The 20,650-nt window shown below is 37.4% G+C and overlaps 1 protein-coding gene across 4 annotated transcripts in view; it reads left to right on the top strand.

Annotated features, from left to right (window-relative positions):
* Window positions 1-20,650, top strand: part of CFAP43 (cilia and flagella associated protein 43) — a 52,605-nt gene that overhangs the window by 18,319 nt on the left and 13,636 nt on the right. For all 4 annotated transcript variants that reach the window (XR_010610957.1, XM_065672194.1, XM_065672195.1 and 1 more), the window contains exons 11-30: window positions 84-164; window positions 963-1,111; window positions 2,092-2,195; window positions 2,867-3,007; window positions 5,055-5,224; window positions 5,982-6,134; window positions 6,560-6,690; window positions 7,405-7,570; window positions 8,665-8,778; window positions 10,371-10,448; window positions 10,572-10,697; window positions 11,117-11,221; window positions 11,840-11,956; window positions 13,319-13,477; window positions 15,832-16,038; window positions 17,386-17,475; window positions 18,252-18,329; window positions 18,748-18,873; window positions 19,398-19,517; window positions 19,601-19,708. Coding sequence is in view for 3 of the 4 variants with exons in the window: in XM_065672194.1 (XP_065528266.1) it covers window positions 84-164; window positions 963-1,111; window positions 2,092-2,195; window positions 2,867-3,007; window positions 5,055-5,224; window positions 5,982-6,134; window positions 6,560-6,690; window positions 7,405-7,570; window positions 8,665-8,778; window positions 10,371-10,448; window positions 10,572-10,697; window positions 11,117-11,221; window positions 11,840-11,956; window positions 13,319-13,477; window positions 15,832-16,038; window positions 17,386-17,475; window positions 18,252-18,329; window positions 18,748-18,873; window positions 19,398-19,517; window positions 19,601-19,708 (2,523 nt within the window). In the remaining variant the exon portion in view is untranslated. The remainder of the gene's footprint in view (window positions 1-83; window positions 165-962; window positions 1,112-2,091; window positions 2,196-2,866; window positions 3,008-5,054; window positions 5,225-5,981; window positions 6,135-6,559; window positions 6,691-7,404; window positions 7,571-8,664; window positions 8,779-10,370; window positions 10,449-10,571; window positions 10,698-11,116; window positions 11,222-11,839; window positions 11,957-13,318; window positions 13,478-15,831; window positions 16,039-17,385; window positions 17,476-18,251; window positions 18,330-18,747; window positions 18,874-19,397; window positions 19,518-19,600; window positions 19,709-20,650) is intronic.

Here is a 20,650-nt window from a genome sequence, read left to right as displayed (position 1 = left end):
ATATTCCATAGGAGATCACCAGTTGCTTCCAGGCTATTTGTTTATTCCACCCTCCTTTGACTGTGTTTTTCTCTCTTCAACAGTCTGTAACAATTTTGGGTGAAGTACAAGTTTGGTTGCTGAAAGATGGAACTGGCCTCAGCAAGCTAAACCTTAATGTTCAGGTACATGTAACCAGGAGCTTATATAGTGACTGATACTTAAAGTTTTCTCTAATATTTTTCAATTCATAGCATAATATTCCACAGATTTGTATCAAGCAGTGATAAGGAAAGCTCAGTAGTGTCTTTAAAAAACCCATGAAACAGATTTAAAAAAGATTGTCTTTCAGAATGTTTCCTTGGACTAATTTTGTATTTAACCCAGCCGTAAAGCAGAGGAAACATTTCAACCTAATGTCCTCATGATCTGTCTTTAAGCACATATTTGTAAATAATAAGCACAATTTTTATGATATTACTTTATTACTTTTTAATTTTAATGAGTGTCATAACCAAAAGAAAAGTTTCAGGTGTATAAAAGCTAAATTCCATGACTGATCTGAAAAGCAGGTTTTAAGGATTGAGTTGATATAAGTATTTCAAACTGCTAATGCTTTGCCCTGCTTTAAGGTGCATTCAGACCCTGAAATCTGACATAGTAAGAAAAAAAATCACTTTCTGTTACAGCTGTAGATGTAACAATGCAGTCACTGTTTTATTTAGGTGGAACTTCTTTCACTTAAAATCTGGATAGTCAATTTAATTTTATTTTCTGGGGAGCACAGAATTATCTGTTGATAGGTAGGCACAAAGCACAGGTAAAATCCCTGTGATGTCTCCAAAACTTTATTTGTTTTTAGATAAACCATTTCAGGTTTCTTCTCCAAATTTTTTTAAATAGTAAAAGAAAATGGTTACTGACATGTAGGATAATATATAGAGAGATATGGAACTGTTAAGTATCTTTTACTTCTCAACTAGGCAACTGCTATGGCTTGCTGTCCCTCCTCCAACAGCGTTGCTGTAGGGACCAAAAGAGGTCAAATCTATTTCCTTGACATTACGGAAGCTGAAGCTCCACGGGTTGTTCACAGAATTTTTGTTTCCGAATTTCCAGTGCTGTCTTTGCAGTAAGTATCTCGTTACAAGGGCAGGAATATTGTCAATCTGTTGCTTGAGTAATGCTGTTAAGCAAAAAAAAAAAAAAACTTAGCTTTTATTCTAAAAATAATAAAAATATTTTAACAGCTTCAATTACTTTAATTGCTTGCAAGAGGAGTAGTAGCAAGATTTGATATGAGAAAAATAGAATAAAACCTGTATTTTAAGAAGCTTTAACTGTGCACCAAAGATACTGATGCGTAAGATACTTTCTGACAGATCCTCCCAGATGCAGTAATTACACACAATTCCATGTATCTGAATTTAGAGGGCTATTTCTCATTGAATACAATTTTGAGGTTTTATGAAGTTAAGTTTAAGCCTTTTGGTCATCCATTCTTATATAGTGGATTTTTATTACCATTGCTAGTTACTCATTTGCTTACAGTTCCAAAATTTACCAGACTTCTTATAATTCGATCTAGTAATCTAAAAGGCCTTTTTGTTTTTTTCAGCTATTGAAGAGTCTAAGATTATTTTACTTCTGCTTTTCATCAAATAGAATGGATTTTGAACTGTTAAACTTTAATATAAATATGTGTGTTATTTGGAGACTTAGACATAATTTCTTTTCACAGTTACCTAAGCTAAACCACTAAAAATACATACAGAAAGCAGCTTATTTGAAGTCAAATCAATGCAACCAAAGACATGGCTATTCAGAATAATATAAAAATCCCTATAGGAGTTTTATTTTTAAAGAAGTGAATTTCAAAGAAAGATATAATAAAGCTGTTAACACAGATGCTATGTAGTATTGTTAGCTTCAGACTGACCACCCGCTCAATTAGAAATTGCACTGGGCTTTGTAACCCAGTATCCTAAAAGCTGCAAATCCAGTTGCATTTATGCCCTCAGTGAAGTTAGCAGAGATATGGGAGCGGAATTATTTGACCCTTTTTATTGACTGTATTGAACTGGGGTTTCCTTGGATTTATATTTTACCTAGTTATGATCAGAGTGGCCAGTTCCTCATCGCTAGAGCTACACAAGGACACATCTTTATTCTAGATGCCCGGCCTTCAAAATTATTTGAAGTTCTTGGATACATAGGTAATATATGTAACAACATTAATTACTTTGTGTTTTCACTCTTTATTTGCTGCAATTTAAGCATATTTGCTGGTCAGACTATGCCACTTTCCTTACTTTTTTTGAAGACTAAACATATTCTTCCCACCTATTTCCCAACCATATTTTGCCCTGGAAAATCTGTATACTTACAGAACGTATTTGTGCATATAGATCTTCACCATAATTTTAAGTATAAAATACTTTATTTTATCATTTTTATTGGTTTGACAAATGTAGTATTACATCTCCTTAGAAAATTTTCACAATTTGCCTGATCATGTTTTCATTGTCTGGCTGGCTTCTTAGAGGAGGCTTTTCTATGCTTTATCTGGCAGTTACCAGCAGACAGCCTCCAAATTGCTACAATTCAAGCTGCATGTAAACTCAGATTTGAATGTTTAATGTAATAATAACACACTGGTGCTTAGCATTCTCCGCACTTGATGCCTCAAGCTGAAGTTTTGTGCATGCAGCACTTTCTGAAAACTGGCTGTGGCTTGTCTGACATTTTAATGCAAGTTCAAAACTGTGCGGTTGACCAGAGATGTATTATAAAGAGAGATCTCATTTTGTTTCACATGGTATCTTAGTGAAAAAAGCACTACCCTGCTTCAGTAACAAATTGCATTGGTGTTCCCTACCTGCTTCAGAGTTGGCAGGTGAAGTGCTGGATCTTTCTGTACTTTCTGACTTCAAGAGTGACTTAGTTGAAGTGGTGGTACTTCTTAATATAGCAGCGGTCCAGCGGGCAAGACTGGAAACTTTTTGTTTATCTTCAGCCCTTGCAACAGGTAAGAGTTGAAATACACACTATGTGATGTTTTTCTAAGGCAAGAACATATTGCTATCCCTTAATACAAAATACTAACTATCTTAATCTCTTTTTTCATCTCATCTGTATATCCTCTGGGGCATCATTTTTCACGCTGTCTGTAGACTCATAGTCAGCTGAATCATTTCAGCAGAAAGACTGTGATATTTTGAGGGAAGGCTAAGAAAGGAAGGAGAGGAGTAATTCACTTTCAGAATCACAAAGCCACCACTTTACTACTACTACTGGTTGTTGTTGTTGTTATTATTATTAGTGCTACTATGTGGGCAATGCCCAAACTTGGCCACAAAGAGGCCTTGAACTTGGCATCATGCCTATGCAGACTAGCATATCAAGTGTTAAGTGGAATCAGCCTCAACAGCCTCTTCAGATAATTATTAAAGGTATATAATATATCATTACAAAAAGTTAAAGGTTGATATATTTTAAAAACTCATGATTACCTGTGTTTGCTTTTCTATATAAAAGCACCAAGGGGAGAGTCCACTGTATATAACAAATATTAACTTGTGTCTGAATTAGGAACCTTGAAGAGACACATTCAATAAAAAAATGGCACTATGGGGAAAAGGGGAGAATTAAGGAGACTTAAAAATGGTGCACTTCCATTCACATTCTGGAAATCTGGCCCTGTATATCTTCAGTGTGCAATGTACATATTGGGATATCACAGAATAGCTATTCATAATCTGGCAGTAAAATGAAAGGAACTTGTTAGTTTTTCACTAAATCAGCTAATCCATGTTAAATGCTCCAATAGTGTTCATGATTTGTTTTATAAATTCCAAACTCAGCCGTGAAACAACTCAGTAATGTGTTTGTGTTATTCAGGACACATAGGTGTAATATAGTATTTTGGAAGTACTAAAGTGAGGAAAAATGGACCTGAGTGTCATGAGTTATCACAGAGCTTTTAATTGAGTCTGATATTCTAGGAATACATCAATTTGGGACACTGGAATCAGCTGGGAAACTAATTCAGTTGTCATGAGAAGGCTTAAATGCATTAACTTAACTAAGGCACACTGCAGGCTAATTAATATTAGACACTCTTTGTGTCCTCACCATGCAGCCAGTGCAGGACAGACTTAGTTGGCAGTGGCACCATATGCTTCCAGTTTTATGTCTTTTCCATCTGAGAATTGCTAAATCAGTATAGCTTGAGGTTTCAGTGATGTCTTCTACCTATCATATTAAAGCAAAAGGCATTCTGTGTTCATTATTAAAATGCTATTTTTATATCACTTCACTCCTATTATAAGCAATTGAATTACTAACAAAGCCATTTGTAGAGAAAACGTATGTAAAATTGTTAGAAAGCCTAATGTCAGGCTTTCTAGTTATTTATATTTAGTTTTTAAGAGGACTTACAATTTGCAAGCTTTTTAAAAAGTAGTTTTCAATGAAGTTAGTATTTTTTTTTAATATTTGCTATGTTGGGCTTCTTTTTATGCCTATTTTTAGACATAAAATGGGGCTTGATTTTCAAAGTTGCTAAAGATCTACAGTTATTGCATGTCTTGATTTCAGGTGTTTCTTTAAAGCTCAAATTAAGGAAACAAAAAGAATAAAATGCCCTTTTGAAGATGTGAAGTGTTTTAACCAATACTACACAGGCTATTTAGGCAAAGATACCTAAATAAATTCTAGATGAAGGCAATGATGACATGAACCTCCTTGCAAACTGATTAGCACTGCTTAAATAATACCCAAGTAGAAGGGTAAATCAGTGCATGCAAATTGTCACATCACTGTGATTAAACTGTTTCTAGTTCTTTAGAGCTAGTAGACTTATCCCTCTGCTTCACTGCAGTGTGCTACATCAGCCAACCCACAGAGTTAATGTTAAAGCAAGATAGGTATCTTAATTCCCAATCTCCTCTTTGAAAACTCACATCATGCTCACTCCTTGCTGAGATTGTTTTTTATTATTACTTCAGAGATGAAGCACCTGCATTAGTGGTAGTGATGCCTCTTCCTGGCTTTTTTTTTCGTTAATCTTTTAGAGAATGATAAGTATGTTAATGCACGTGGAATGTTTAATGCTAGTGCCATTAAAATGAAGCGATATGATCTGGATTACTCCCTGAGCTCAGCAGTCAGGTTGAAGGATAACACTGTGTATGGCTACTGCACCTGTGCACCTTTCATCTGTAAATACCGTCTCTCTGAAGAGGTAATTCTCTGACGCTGCTTTATTTTGGGTCATGGTTAAATACCAGTGAACAAAGGCTGTGGGTGAAGTGAATATAGCAGGATATTATCTTAAATCCCCTCTGCACTAAAAATACCTACTCCATCCATAAACATCAACTTTCAATATCCACCTGCTCAGAAACCTGGCAGAAGCAATCTCCTTTTTCTATTACAGAAAAAGCTAAATAGTTGTTCTTAAAACTCATATGGCTTGCAGGCACTTCACATGTAGCTTCTGTATTGGAGCTGTGCTTTTGTGCAATCTGCTGAGTAACCTGAATATCCAGCTATTGAAGGAACTGAGCCAATGTGAGCCCACGACTCTAAGATGCAACTGCAAACCCAGGCCAGCCCTCCCTCACAGTGAAGTAGTGGGGGCTTCAGGAAGCCACTGTCATTGTCTGTTGATGAACTTCAGCTCTCTGAAGCTCATAGGTGTCCCTCAGTTTAAGAGTTAGGTCAAGCAAGAAGGTGAATTCCAAGCGTGAGCGTTCCTCTTTGACATGTCCCTTACTTTCTGAGCCAACAAACTCCAGGCCCAAACATACTGCATACAGACCCTCTTGAAGAGATGAGAATCAGCAGCATAGCAATGATACTGCTTCCTGACCTCAGAAATCCAACAATATTTGAAACTGCACTGCATGTGATAACCTGCAAGCTCTCACTAGTCTTCTCAAAATGACATGGATATTGCCATCACCTGAACTGCTGCTAACAGTTTGTTTTTTTGGCAGAATATGTCAGAAGTTTCATCAGTGTTTTTATCAGAAAAGAGGACTCCTGGCAATCAGTTGGGATCAGGTTTCCTCTGTTTATCACCCAACAGCCGGTGGCTCGCATCAGCAGCAAAGGATGGTGTTTTGCTCGTCTATGATACTTTTTCTATGGTAGGTAGGCATCCAGGCACAGGCTTTGTTTGATTTACGTGAGAAAGAGGTGTGAAAGCTACATTCTTTTACTGTAAGCTTCTCTTCACTTGAATATGAGGCGTTCCGGAAAAATTTATGTTGAACATGAATTGACATAGAATTATACAGTAAAATTGTTTTTATAATGAATATGTATACAATCATACAAACTGCTTTCTTCTCCAATATATCTTAGGGAAGATAATTTTATTACTCTTATTTATATTCTGCAACATAAGTATACTATGAACTTGCGCCATCTGTAGTCAGACTTTTTAAACTCATAAATCCTAGTCTTTTATGTACTTTGGAGTGACTTTTATCTAAAAGCCAAGAAGTATAATTTACATACATATCCTATTAGAAAAACATGTTTGCTGACACTGCTTCTATGACTTTTCTAGGATATACTTGCTCAAAAGCATTGTCACTCACATCAAGGAGGGGGAATCAGATCCGTGGTATTTTCGCTGGATGGCAAATTCATCCTTGTTAATGGCAAAAATGATGGTGCCCTGGTGTGTCTGAAATGGAAGTATGTATAAAGTGGCAGACCAATATTGCTGTAAATTATTTATATCCTGACAGGCTAATTTTTGTATCTATTAGTGAATCTAGACTTCCCATTTATTAGTCTGAAAGTAAGGAGAAGAATTGGCTAGATATAAAATTGCTCCTGTGTACCTAGCTCACGAGAAGTCTAGTACTTTGGGTATGGTTGCAATACAAGATACACGAGTATCTTAGTGTTACCTATACTGAGTTTCTTACCATTCTCAAATAAACCATCTGGAAGGGGTTCTCTGGAAATGTAAGGGGTGTAATCTCATGAGATACTATTTTAACTCAGCTATTAGGAGATATCACAGATTTAATGAGAATCCAACTTTGGCTATAGAGAACTCAGCAGACATCAGGAGTAAGAGACACTTGAAACTACAGCTTTTCTGTAATATATGTATTACAGAAATACATAACAATTCTTCAGGTAGATGCACAGATTAAAGATGTCTCTGCCAGAGCGATATTTCTAAACTGGGTAATCCATTTTTTAGAATTTATAATTCTGTGGAAACTTCATTTAATTCTGCAGTTCTAGAAAAACAATACTGAATCGTATGGAAAAATATTGACTAGACATTTTTAAACAACTTAATTGTGTTATAAAGATAACAATTACAAATATTTAATACTTTCTTTGTTTTCCATAATGCATATAAAATACATTGGTTGCCTTTCTGTTAACTAGGAAGTTAAAGAAAACTGAAGTTAAGGAAGCTGCTTCTTACTGGAAATCTCTTCTGGCTATACTGAACAAGTCTACTTCAAATGAAAATGCTTTTTTAAAATCTATGGCAGAATGGCAGTTTGGCCCAGAATCCAAATTAGGATCACTTCCAGAAGAGAAAGTTAAGGTATTTTCTTTGTTTTTAAGGGGGAAAAAGTTTGATCATTATCCTTAAATTACACATGATTAAAACTGTCCTCTAAAGCAACTGTGATCCTTTTGTAAAAGTAAAAGAATACCCCTGAGGACAGGCTGAATATGCTTAATTATTTATTTGTAGAATACTGTTATCAAGGAGATGGAATAGTTACATGAGGATGACATTCAGATCATCAATTTCACTTGGTTTCTTCAGCCACAGAAAACTCAGTGAAAGTCAGTTTCTCCTCATGAAATTATGTGTCATTCCCAGTGTGATGTTACTGCTATACATTGTGTGTTACTAGTCATATATTTTTCTGCTGGAATCAGGCAAAGCCGTGATTACAGAGATTAGTACAGTCAGCCTGTTTCAGTCTTCAAATCATAGAATCATAGAATAGTTAGGGTGGGAAAGGACCTTAAGATCATCTAGTTCCAATCCCCCTGCCATGGGTAGGGACACCTCACACTAAATGTCTCCAACCTGGCCTTAAACACTGCCAGGGATGGGGCATTTACCACTTCCTTGGGCAACCCATTCCAGTGCTTCACCACCCTTACAGTAAAGAACTTCTTCCTTATATCTAACCTAAACTTCCCCTGTTTAAGTTTTAACCCACTGTCCCTTGACCTATCTCTACAGTCCCTAATGAAGAGTCCACCCCCAGCATCCCTATAGGCCCCCTTCAGATGCTGGAAGGCTGCTATGAGGTCCCCACGCAGCCTTCTCTTCTCCAGGCTGAACAGCCCCAACTTTCTCAGCCTGTCTTCATATGGGAGGTGCTCCAGTCCCCTGATCATCCTCGTGGCCCTCCTCTGGACTTGTTCCAGCAGTTCCATGTCCTTTTTATGTTGAGGACACCAGAACTGCACACAATACTCAAAGTGAGGTCTCAAAAGGCTTCGCATAATAGCAAGGCTTTGCAGGATCAAATCGGGAGACTGGTTAGGGAATAAAAATTTTGTAATGCTCTGGAATCTGGTGGTGGTGCTTCTAATGTGAGTCCATTTTTTATTTCATCTCTGTCTCTTTCATTCTCTCTAAGTATCTGAAATGGATGTTTATACCCTTAATTTCAGGAGGCAGCACTTAGATCTTCCAATGTAGAGGTGACAGAAGAAGATGGAAACATCACCACTTTGTATTCATCTGGAACCATTGACATGACATGGATAGGTCAGAAAATAAAGAAGGTACTTTCATAAAACAAGTATTAATCAAAACCAGAATTTTCAAGAGTCACTAGTGATTTGCAGTGCCAAATTATATGCTGTAAAGAAATCTAGTTTCTAAAGCTTTTCTGACATTTGGACCTCTCTTTAAGGCATTGCAGTCGAGACTTTTAGAAATCCTAGCTCAAGGTTATAAATGCATCAGGGAAAGCAGGTAGCACAATAGGAGCTCTGAACAAAAAAAGAAAAGCCAGAGAAATCGGTTCCTTTAGAAACTTGTTAAAACTTTCTTCTTCTAAATGTCAAAAAATTGCATAGAATATTATTACCAGGAACCAAGCAGCGCTCTCTTCTTCCCAAGGGCCAGAATAACAAATTCTACTGCACTGATAAATCAATACTCAACAATATGACATTAATTACAGAACCCCTGAGGTTTATTTCAGGTTAAGGCTGAGGTATGTTATGTAACCAAATTTTTTATAAGTAAAAGTGCATCAAAGATTTACAGAGAGGGGATTTAGCACTTTGTGAGCCTGGAAACTGCTATGTTACTGCTAGCATAGATTTCTTTTTTCCACAGAAATGTGAATTTAGGAATGCTAGGAGTTCTTTCTGATATGAACCAGAGCTGTGTATTTTTGTGCAGCTTTTGAGGTTCAGTGATAGGACAAAGCAAAATATCATTGCTTTCTGAGTGATTCCAAGAGTGACTTTCCAAATTATGATGCAGTTTCCTAAGTGGCTCAAGTCAAAGACATACTGCTACTGAAAGTGGCATCTTCTCCATCTCTCCCAGACATGTATTCCTGTTCCTGCTTTGATGCTGGTGCTCATGCTTTGCCATCTCTGCTGGCATTTTTTGACAAATCCGTGTGACTGTGCATACACACAAGTACCACATGATTATTAGTATTAGGTAGGGATAGGTGATGAGAAGCAAGGATTGAAGGCAGCAGTACGGTTCTAGGTTGTTTTAAGATGCTCATTAATGTCCTAAGAGACTTGCATGAGACTGTTAGAGGATGGAGTCCATCTAAGGTCAGAAGGATACATCCCTTTCTTTCAATCAATAGCTATAATCTTACTTAAAGCTGTAAATTTATTTTAGAAAGCAAATTCCAGAGGTGCAGACTAGTTGCAGAATTTTCCCCAAGAGATGAATTGTCAAGGCTGTAGGCGCAAGAAACTTTCACTGCTTCCAGAATGAGTACCAGATGTTTTAGTTTACTTGTTTCTTTAAATATGCCACTGGAAATGCTTAGTTACAGTGAAAAATCTGAGGAATACAAAACATTTAACAAATTCTGGCAGTAGGCTTTCTGCAGTTCAATGTTTATGTAATCATTGCACTTGTAATTACTTCGTTCTTAGATTTTCTTTCCTCTATGCTCTGTTGCTGTACAACCAATTTACAGCGTGACCTGGTTGTACAATCTTCTTTCTCTTGAGCACTTCAAAGAATCATCCTATTGAATTAGGATTATGTCTGTTTCAGTTATTAAGCCTTTGGAGTTTTGTTTTCTATACAGATAATGTTCCTTTAGATTATTTACGTATTTTTTTTCTCTTGTCTATTTTTGTCTTTCAACAATATATTTGATGTATGTCAGGTTATGAAAGAAGAGACCCAGAGGTTTGGTAACCAGAAGAAAGAGCTGGAAATGAAAGTAGAAAAGCTGCGTGAAACTGTGAGTTTCTCACAAGGGTAATGGCTCAGCTTTCCAGTTTCCTTTACAAGTATCCTTCCTTTATGGCCTCTATTCACATCCAAATTACTTTTTATTCCTTATACCTGTTTTTAAAAAAAACAGATTCAGAAAATGATGCTTGAAAATGAACAGGTGCCAGACACTGAGAAACTAGAGCCACAGGAGTTCAACCTGGATATAGAAGAACAGGAAAAAGCTCAAGCAGAGGCTGAACAAAAAGTGATTATGGTATGTTAGAATGGGGGGAGAACATCTTAAAACTAGCAGTGAAAAGGAGAAGGAATGATTCAAGAGCAGAGGAAGATCTCAAAGTTGCTGTTTGCTGCTGAGGAGGAAAAGATAAAAGTATTTGTAGCAGGTGAAGCTGCTGATGCATTGCCAATTGGAATAGGATCTATGCCAGAAACTGTAAATCTGACACTGGCCTTGGGCAAGTCGCTTGAGCTCTAGAATGCTTTTCTGCACATACAAAATGATGCTTTTTAAGTAGTATGGAATATAGTTTTTAGAGAAGATAGCTGCAATAGTCTAAGATGATAAAATACCGGTAAGTCATTTCATCTGTTAGGATTCATTCAATAACTCAATACAAATTGCCCATATCTTATTTTGCACCACATCATGCTATTTTCTGTATATCTTGAAAGACTAGGAAGGAGATTGAGATGGAGAATTTAGCCAACCGCTATGTGCAGGATGTCATCAAACGTGAATGCTGGGATGCTATGTATGTAAAAGGACGTGCAGTTAAGGTAACCTCTGCTTTCTAATTAATTTTCTGCAGTAATTTCTTGATTCTTTAAGGTACAAAGACAAAATAAATAGAAGTATAACACATTTCTGATTTGCTGGCATAGGAAAAAACTCATTTCTTCTCAGGTCTCATGGAAATCTTTTATTCAGTTCATTGTGTCTGAGCCTGGCTGATTTTACCTTCTAAGTTGGATAAGAGTGCTGATAAGCAAATAAGCAACTTTTGAATTCCTTTGTGTCAGAGAATATCTTTATGCAGTGTTGCTAAAAGGAGATGTTATTTTTCTGTGTGCAGTCAGTATGACTTCTGCTACACAGAATATAAAGGCAAAATTTAACCCTGATTTTGCCTATTTTAAACAGAGGGAGATTGGTCAAGCTGATGAAACTGGTTTATCTCAAGAGTGGTGAAAGAACAAGTCACTTAAAAAACCCAAACTCTTTCTAGTTGAATTCTGTGGATAAAGATTTTAAGAAGTCTTCATAACTGTTCAATATTCAGATATTGAAAAATGAATTGATAGATGCTATCTGGAGAACTTTTTACCTTGGGGGTTTTGTTTTGGGGTTTTCTTTGTTTAGTTGGTTTCTTGTTTGTTTGTTTTTAATTTGAACAGAGCTTCCATACGGCTCATGAAGTGAAGAATTATCCATTGAAGAAACGTAGTAAAGAAGAGCTGGAAACATTGGAGAAAGTAATCAGGTTAAAGAAGGTTGAAACAGCTGATGTTAAGGTACAATCTCTTTGAATTATTGCATAAAGGCATATTCAGGATGTTCTGAGTTGGCATCTCCCCTTTTTCACATAGTTATATTTCTACTGTCCATTTTCTTGCTGAAGAGATTATTAAAAAAAACAAATTAAAAAGATAAACTAAGATTAATCATAGAATCCCAGGTTGGAAAGGACTTCAGGGGTCATCTGGTCTAATTTTTCTTGGTAAGCACAGCCTAGACAAGATGGCCCAGCACCCTCTCTGGATGAATCTTAAAAGTATTCAATATTGGGAAATCCACCACTTCCCAATGAGATTATTCCAAAGGCTGATTGTTCTCATTGTGAAAAATTTTCCTCTAGCATCCAACCGGAATCTCCCCAGGAGTAACTTGTGCCCATTACCCCTCATCTGTTCTGTGTGCCTCCTGTAAAAAAGGGAGTCTCTGTCTTCTTTGTAGCCACCCTTTAAATACTAGACCAAGCTGATGAGGTCTCCCCTGAGCTTTCTTTTCTCCAGGCTGAACAAACCCAGGTCTCTCAGCCTTTCCTCATTCAGCAGGCTTCCCAGTCCTTTGATCACCTTTGTGGCCCTTCTCCTGACCCTCATTTTTATATAGCAGGGACCAAAACCGTATGCAGTACTCCAGGGGTGGCTTGAAAAGAGCTGAGCAGAGTGGAACAGTAACTTCTCTATCTCCACTGGTGATACCCGTGTTAATCTCCTCAGCAAAGTAAATCCCAGCCTGTGCCTCACTTTCAACAACCCTCACGGGAAAAATGTTTTATTATGTTTAAGTTGGATGTCCTATATTTCTATGTATACCAATTTTCTCTCAGTCTGTCACTGAGCATCACTGAGAAGCTCTTTTGTCCTTACTCTCCACCATTAGGTTTTTATATACATTATTAAGGTTTCCCCAAGACTTAATCTCCTTCTTGAGATTAAACAATTCCAGCTCTCTCAACCTGTCCTCACATGTTAGATGCTTCAAAGCCTTAATTGCATTAGTGGCATATCACTGGATTTGCTCCAGTATGCCTATGTCTTCCTTTTACTGGAGAACATACAAGTGGACCAAATATTCTAGATATTAACCTTTCAACTTGTATTATTTTGTTCTCTGAGCTTAATTGCAGAACCATAGAATGATAGAATAGTTAGGGTTGGAAAGGACCTTAAGATCACCTGGTTCCAACCCTCCTGCCATGGGAAGGGTCAGCTCACATTAGACCATGTCACCAGAATATAAGCTCTAGATTTTTTTTGTCCATCCCTTTGCCACTGGATCATGTACAAAATTAAGTTACCATCTTTGTGATATTTATATTCAGAAGAAAAGTCCTGAGACTGAGTATTATCTTCCTTGTATTATCTAAGGAAGAAGGAGAGAAGGCAGAAGTAATGGCTGATGATAGTGCATCTTGCTGCCTGATTGGAAGTCTGAGCTCTCAGTACGGTGGAGACACATCTATCCTATACAGCCAATGGGACTTGCACACCAGGGAGCAGAAAGTCAACCAGATAGTATTACTGAAGGTGAGGTCTTCTTAAATTTGTATTACTGCAGTGACACTGTCTTGGTTCTCACAGCAGTCACAGCCACTGTTAGATTTTGAGCATACTGACAGCTATACAATGGAGAGTCACGTAGGTCTCTGAGTGACTGAGATGAAAGCTGATAAATGCACATGATGCAGTAGAGCAACATGTGGATTTGCCAGCTCATGTCTGGAAGAAAACCATTTTAATGGAAATGGTTATTCAATTTGAGGGTATCTGCATTTGCCCACTGTGCTTGAAGTGTTTGTATAGCCAAAGCCAGCTTGTACATCTCAGCATGCCCTGTGAAAACATGACCGCTTCCCTATTATTTGCTACCGAATGAAAGATCAGCTGGATCCTCACACATTTCCTTTCTCTGCAGTCTTAACCATCCCTTTATTTGGGGTCTTTAATGTTCCTGTTATTTATTATTCATTACTAGCAGACTCTCTTTACTTTTCTTACCCCAGACAGTTTATTAAGTAGTAAACATGCTACAGAATAGGCTTCTTACAATGATGATCTACAAGGTTATAAGTGGTTAAACTATCATAAAGCATTGCCTCCTCAGAGTTCTTTAAGGCTGTAAGTGGTAGCAGAGCTCAATAATTACGCGTTTTAATACATAAAATCTAGTAGATAAGCTAGTGTTTAAAGTAAATGGGAAGAAGCACAAGGAGCACTTTTAGATGTGAGCTTGGATGTAACAAGTTCTTTCTACTGTATGGCTTTAAAGACTTGTATTATATATCCAAGTGTAAATAGCTCTTCAGTGTTCCTGGCCAACACAGCGAGCTTGCTGATAGCTATATGGCTGAATAGACATTGAGCACAACCTTTATTCTCCCAGCAGCATTGTACCTTACCTGCCAGCCTGCCTTACTGCATCCTAACGTATTATTATATTGGAAATAAATGAAATATGTCCAACATGGACACAAATATTTATTATAATGCAAATTGCAAGCAGCGAAACATCTCCAAAATTGAAGTTTAAATAGAACTGAAACCCTTTTCATATTTCATTTTAGTAAATTGACACAGTAGGAGAGACACATGGTTTGCTCTCTTAATATTCTACTTTGCTGTGTTGAGATCAATTAACTAAAGGAAGAATTTATCCACTAAGAATATATACTTGTTAAAAACATTTTAAGGTCTCAGGTGTTTTTAAATATTAGCTTCCAATGTTTGTTTACTTAATGGGCATATTTTACTTACATATGTCAGACAGAAAAGCACATGAATGCGTATTGAAACTGCAGGTTGCATCACTCAGAAATCAGGCATGTCCTTAACTCTGCCTCCCTGCACCTGTGATTTACAATCTATACATTTATAGGTCACATGTTTTTTTCTTTGAAGCTCCTTCTTCTTTCAGCTGATGAGTGCAAAAACCAGTAAATATAAGGCAGCTGAATTTTTTATCTAGAATCAAAGAATCGTAGAATAGTTAAGGTTGGAAAGGACCTCAAGATCATCTAGTTCCAACCCCCCTGCCATAGGCAGGGACACCTCACACTAAACCATCCCACACAAGGCTTCATCCAACCTGGCCTTGAACACTGCCAGGGATGGAGCACTCACAACCTCCCTGTGCAACCGATTCCAGTGTCTCACCACCCTAACAGGAAAGAATTTCCTCCTTATATCCAATCTAAACTTCCCCTGTTTCAGTTTTAACCCACTGTCCCTTGACCTATCACTACAGTCCCTAATGAAGAGTCCACCCCCAGCATCCTTATAGGCCCCCTTCAGACGCTGGAAGGCTGCTATGAGGTCTCCACGCAGCCTTCTCTTCTCCAGGCTGAACAGCCCCAACTTCCTCAGCCTGTCTTCATACAGGAGGTGCTCCAGTCCCCTGATCATCCTCGTGGCCTCCTCTGGACTTGTTCCAACAGTTCCATGTCCTTTTTATGCTGAGGACACCAGAACTGCACACAATACTCCAGTTGAGGTCTCACAAGAGCAGAGTAGAGGGGCAGGATCACCTCCTTCGACCTGCTGGTCACGCTCCTTTTGATGCAGCCCAGGGTATGGTTGGATATCTAGTTTTGGCTGCAGTATGTTTAATTCAGAATCCTTGTCAAATGGTAAATACACAGAAAAAAAGGAACAAGATTTTCTAGGAGAAATAGAAAAAAAACCAAAACCAGATAATCTGCTCACATCTGTTTAACAAATAGATTGAACTTGGCCCTTAGGATATTCACCAAAGGGCTTTACCAGTTTATCCTCCGTCACACATACAAATACATATATATGATTCTGATGGCTTAAGGGATTATGTGTAATCGTGGATGGGTGTGACCTGTGCAGCATTGCTGTTTCCTTTTTTGGTATTTCAGGACATCATTTACAACTTGAAAACTGCTTTTAATAAGGAATTTGATGAAGTTGCACGACAAAAGGAGCAGGACATAGCACGAGTGAAAGAAAGAAATCTGAGGATCCATGAAATCTTGGCACAGCTTGAACTCCAAGTGGAAGTGTGGGAGCCAGCCCTTACAGATGATGAGATGCCAGAGCGAGCACTCACTGTTCAGGATTCAGAGGTGTCTGAAAAATCAATCCTTCTCTTTCACCCACTCAAATACAGTTCTCTAACTCCTCTCATTTCCAGACATTGTGTCATTACAGAGGTGCCTGTGAACTTAAAATCATCTTTTTGAGTCTTTTGCCTCCCTTTCCTTTTTAGGGAGAAAACTCTTCATAAGTCAATCTGAAATGAATAAATGTATACAATCTTACTTTATTGCTATTAAAAGCTTTTAATTGCCCATAGGTTAGGTAGAAATTTCCCCTGTTCTGGACAATGAGATTCAAACCAGGCTCACAGGGATTACTTCCATAGATAAGGGTTTCTCTGTTTTCTCCGAGCACCATTTTGAAACTAAGTCATTTCAAACTAAGTATTTAGGTACTAAAGGATACTTAGTATTGTACTTCTAAATTAAATGGATAATTTATAAAGAAACACCATATTTCTTAAATAATATATTTAGCTGATCTCACTGCTCTTTTGATCAGACTTTCCTCACTTCTTTCTGCTCTCCCACCAGTCTGTGATATTCTGCTGTCAGAAAAGGTATGCACAAAACACAATTCATTTCAACAAAAATAACAGTAGTTCGTATTTTAGCATTTTTAAATGTTGCTTTTGGAGCTGTTTAAAAGAACAATTTTCTTCATGAGGAATATCATCACAGAGCAGAGAAACAAAAAGCATTAAGGATTAGTATGACACCATTGTAGTGGTCCAATCTCAGCTGGCAACTAAGCACCACACAGCTGCTTGCTCACTCCCTGGTGGGATGGGGAAAAATAAAAAGGAGAAAACTCATAGGCTGAAATAAGAACAGTTTAATAATTGAAATAAAATAAATTATAATAATAGTAATAATAACAACAGCAATAACACTAAATTGTAATGAAAAGGAAAATAGAGGAATAAAACACCAGAAAAAAAGTGATGCAAATGAAAAACAATTGCTCACCACCAAGCAGACAATGCTCAGCCCGTTCCCAAGCTTTGGCCAACTTTCTCCCTAGTTTATATGCTGAGCATGACACCATATGTATGGAATATCCCTTTGGCCAGTTTGGTTCAGCTGTCCTGGCTGTGTCCCCTCCCAGCTTCTTGTGCCTGCCCAGCCTCCTCACTGGCAGGCAGCATGAGAAGCTGAAAGTCCTTGGCTTCGTGTAAGCACTGCTCAGCAGCAACTAAACATTGGTGTGTTATGAACATCATTCTCACTGCAAATGCAAAACACAGCACTGTACCAGCTACTAGGAAGAAAAAAGCTGAAACCAGGATGCCCACCTTTACAAGTGTTCTTAGTCCACATGTGATCATGTTTGGAGAAAAGAACCTTGACATAAATATCATTTTCTTCCTTCAGATTAAAGCTGAAAAATACTTGACTCAAGAAGAGAGAGAGAAAGCAGAAATGCTGGCTAGGCTTGAAATGGAAAGACAACTTGCTGCTACGGTACTTTAAGTAGTATCCTTTTACTGAATAGCCCTTTGTCTCTGGTTAAGCTTATTTTATTAATGCTGCACTAGAATATTCCAGTAAAGTAGTATGGAAAAATAAATTTCAAATGTAAGGTAATGAAGATGTATGCCTTTTTCCTCTTATTATCTTTTACAATCACATAATCCTTTACTACATAGACCACCTGGGGGAAGAAAAGATTTAGTGTTAGGCTTGCAATTTTTAATGTGCTTAGTGGCAATTAAAAATACCATATCAGGTGACTGGGAACTAGATATATTTCTAAATGCATGCTATTGCTCATTCAAGAGCTTTGTGCTTGATAGGTGTTTGCTGGCTGAGCAACCTCTGTTCTTCAGGGATCAGACTAAAAGATCATAATGCTTTCCTCTGGCTTTAAAATACATCTGTGAAAAGCCTAAGATGGTTGTGGCCTCCAGAAAAGATGCACAGTAAGACAGTGGCACTACAACTTCCTTCATCCTAGCCTGCCATCTTCCCAGGAGTAGTCTATGCCTTTGTATTCTTTCCAAACCTGCCAGAATGGCAGTTGCAGTAAGTTATTTGGTATATGAACATCTGACCACCAGAAAACACTCTGAGACTTTTAGCATATTTCACATGCATCAATGAAGAGCATTAAACTACCAGTGACACACAGAATAACTGTATGGGTGTTGTAGAAGTGCACTATCCTATTATCATTCCCAAAACTTCCAATTACTCTACTTCCTTTTTTAGCCTAAAATACTTTTTGTGGTTATTCCCAGGAGAATGACAGACTGCGTGCTCTTGATGACATGATGGGTGGAGTGCTAGAAGTCAAAAAGGAAGACATCTTGAAAATGGTGAGCTGTGTTTCTGCCATATCGTTTGGGTAGCTTGTGGGCTTTTAAAGAAATGTGAAATACAACTAGCAAATATTTCCAACCTAAGTGATGGAAGAAAGTCAGAGAATTGTAGAATTGCATTATGCCTAGATAGACTCCATAAGAGACCATACACTGGACTCAAAAAAGACCACAAGATTCTAGTGCCTGCATATGATTTACCCATCAACACCTGTCCCTATCACAGTGGAATACTGAAGGTATATAATCTAGTATTACCATTACAGTAACATATATGTTATTTAGAGTTAAGGCTTCTACCTTACTTACCACTAAGACATATCTTTCATTAAATTTGACATGTCGTAGAGTTTGTTAGTATGCTGATGGAGACCTTATATTGCTTTTGAAGCATTTTTGTCTCTAATGTTTCCAGGATATTTCTCCACCTGCTTTTATATCCAAACCTGAGCATGTTTGGACTGATGAAGAAAAGAAAAAATTTATAGACTATAAGAAAAAAGTCAAGAAGCTGAATGAAGAAAAAGAAAATTACAGAATGGTAAATTAAAAGGAGAAAAGTCATGGGTTTGTTCACAGTGCTCATGACCAAAGCTTCTGATCTTTCTCAGGAGCTACTTCTAAAAATGAATACTAATAAATAAATGAATAAAGAATAAATGAAAAACAAAGATCATGTGGCATATTAAATAACTCCTAGCTTAGACAGTAATATAAGTCAATCTCTACTTACACCAATTAAGATGTGCCAAAACCTGTGATACTTGACAAAAGGGAACTTCACAAATGTACTAGCAGCCTGAAAATGAGGGTTCTTTTCAGGTTCCATGCCCAGATTTGCTGATTCCATACAAAAATAATAGTTATATTTGTCCTTCAAAGTGGTATTTGAACAACAGAACTTGGTAGCCTGGCAGCACTCTCCTTCCAAACAAGTAATTTTTGGAACCTTTTGCCTGAAGGATAGAGTTCCAAATTGGGTGTTCTCCAGCATCTGATATACTATGTCAGAGCTTATTTGTTCCTTCAGATGTAATATTGCTGCTTTTGTCCTTCCTTTCCCAGTCACTGGAAGATGAATTTGAGAAGCTTGAAGCTTCTATACAAGAAATAATACAGAATTTTGATGAGACTGTGCGCAAACTCTCTGAAAAGAAAGTGAAATTAGAGATGGTCATCTATCAGGTACTGCAGAGAACGTTCATTTTTCACCTATGCCTCTGTGCAGCAGGAATGTTAATTTATTTTTTATTACAATCATTTCACAGGAAGAACTTAAAATAGTCAATCTTGTTTATGCTCTAATGTTGGATGAAGAGTTGGGCACCAGAGAAACTGGACTTCGTAATTTCCTTATGAAGAAGGAGAAAGAAAAAGTAAGTTGTCCTTTGAAATGCTGCTCTTAGGAAAAGAGTAATATTTAAAATGTACTTTCTTGTGAAGACTGCTTTTTCCAAATCAAAATTTTGCTATAAATTATTTTCTGACAATTTATAGTCACTTTATTTTTTTTTTCAACTGGTGCAAGTGACATCCATTACAAATACATATGGTTTTGAATAGATACTCATCTTGGTTTATCTAGAGTTCTTTGGTAAAGCTCCACACACTCAGAAGGGCATGCTGCTATTTCTTTTCTATATACAATATTTTTTAGTATACAAACTGGAAGCACCAATTGTGATGCTTTTATGACAGGAAGGTGCACAAAAGAATGTGTAATGCCATCACATTTTCCACTTAGTGTCTAATGTAGACCAGGGCCATGCTGACTTGTTTGCCAGTTCAAAGCATAGAGAGAGGTTGTGTATGAGTATCTGACCATGGAAGCAGAACATACAACGGAGTACAAAGTGTTTATAGCCTTATTGACCAGTTTAACCTCCTGAAGAGTTTACCCATCCGTGTAAAACTATACATAAAAAAAAGACTGGAGAGTACAAGTAGTAGATCTAGATTTCAGTGCGAGTGCTTACTGCCCACAGTAATAACTTTAAGTGACAGTTCCAGTTCCTGTGCTCTGCCAATACTTATGTGACTCAGGTGATTTAAGTGGTGGTAGTCTGCAGGTTGGTTCTGGTGCTTGGGACAATATAGCCCATTTGCCCATTTGTCTTCATGGACCTGTTACTGAGTCCACATTCCTGTGGACTATACTAATATATATATATAGATATATAGATACATAGGTATATAGATACATACACACGTATACTAATGTTTCCCCATGTCAGATCTACTCGACCTGTGCAGACCTCTGTATGTGGAGCTGCAAGGAGCCATTCGTATGTGAGCTACAGGGAGAGGTTCCAAAGTAT

The sequence above is a fragment of the Lathamus discolor genome, chromosome 3 (assembly GCF_037157495.1).
Source record: "Lathamus discolor isolate bLatDis1 chromosome 3, bLatDis1.hap1, whole genome shotgun sequence".
Classification (NCBI taxonomy): domain Eukaryota; kingdom Metazoa; phylum Chordata; class Aves; order Psittaciformes; family Psittacidae; genus Lathamus; species Lathamus discolor.
Note: the sequence above shows the minus strand (reverse complement) of the source record. Positions and strands in the feature narration are given on the sequence as shown.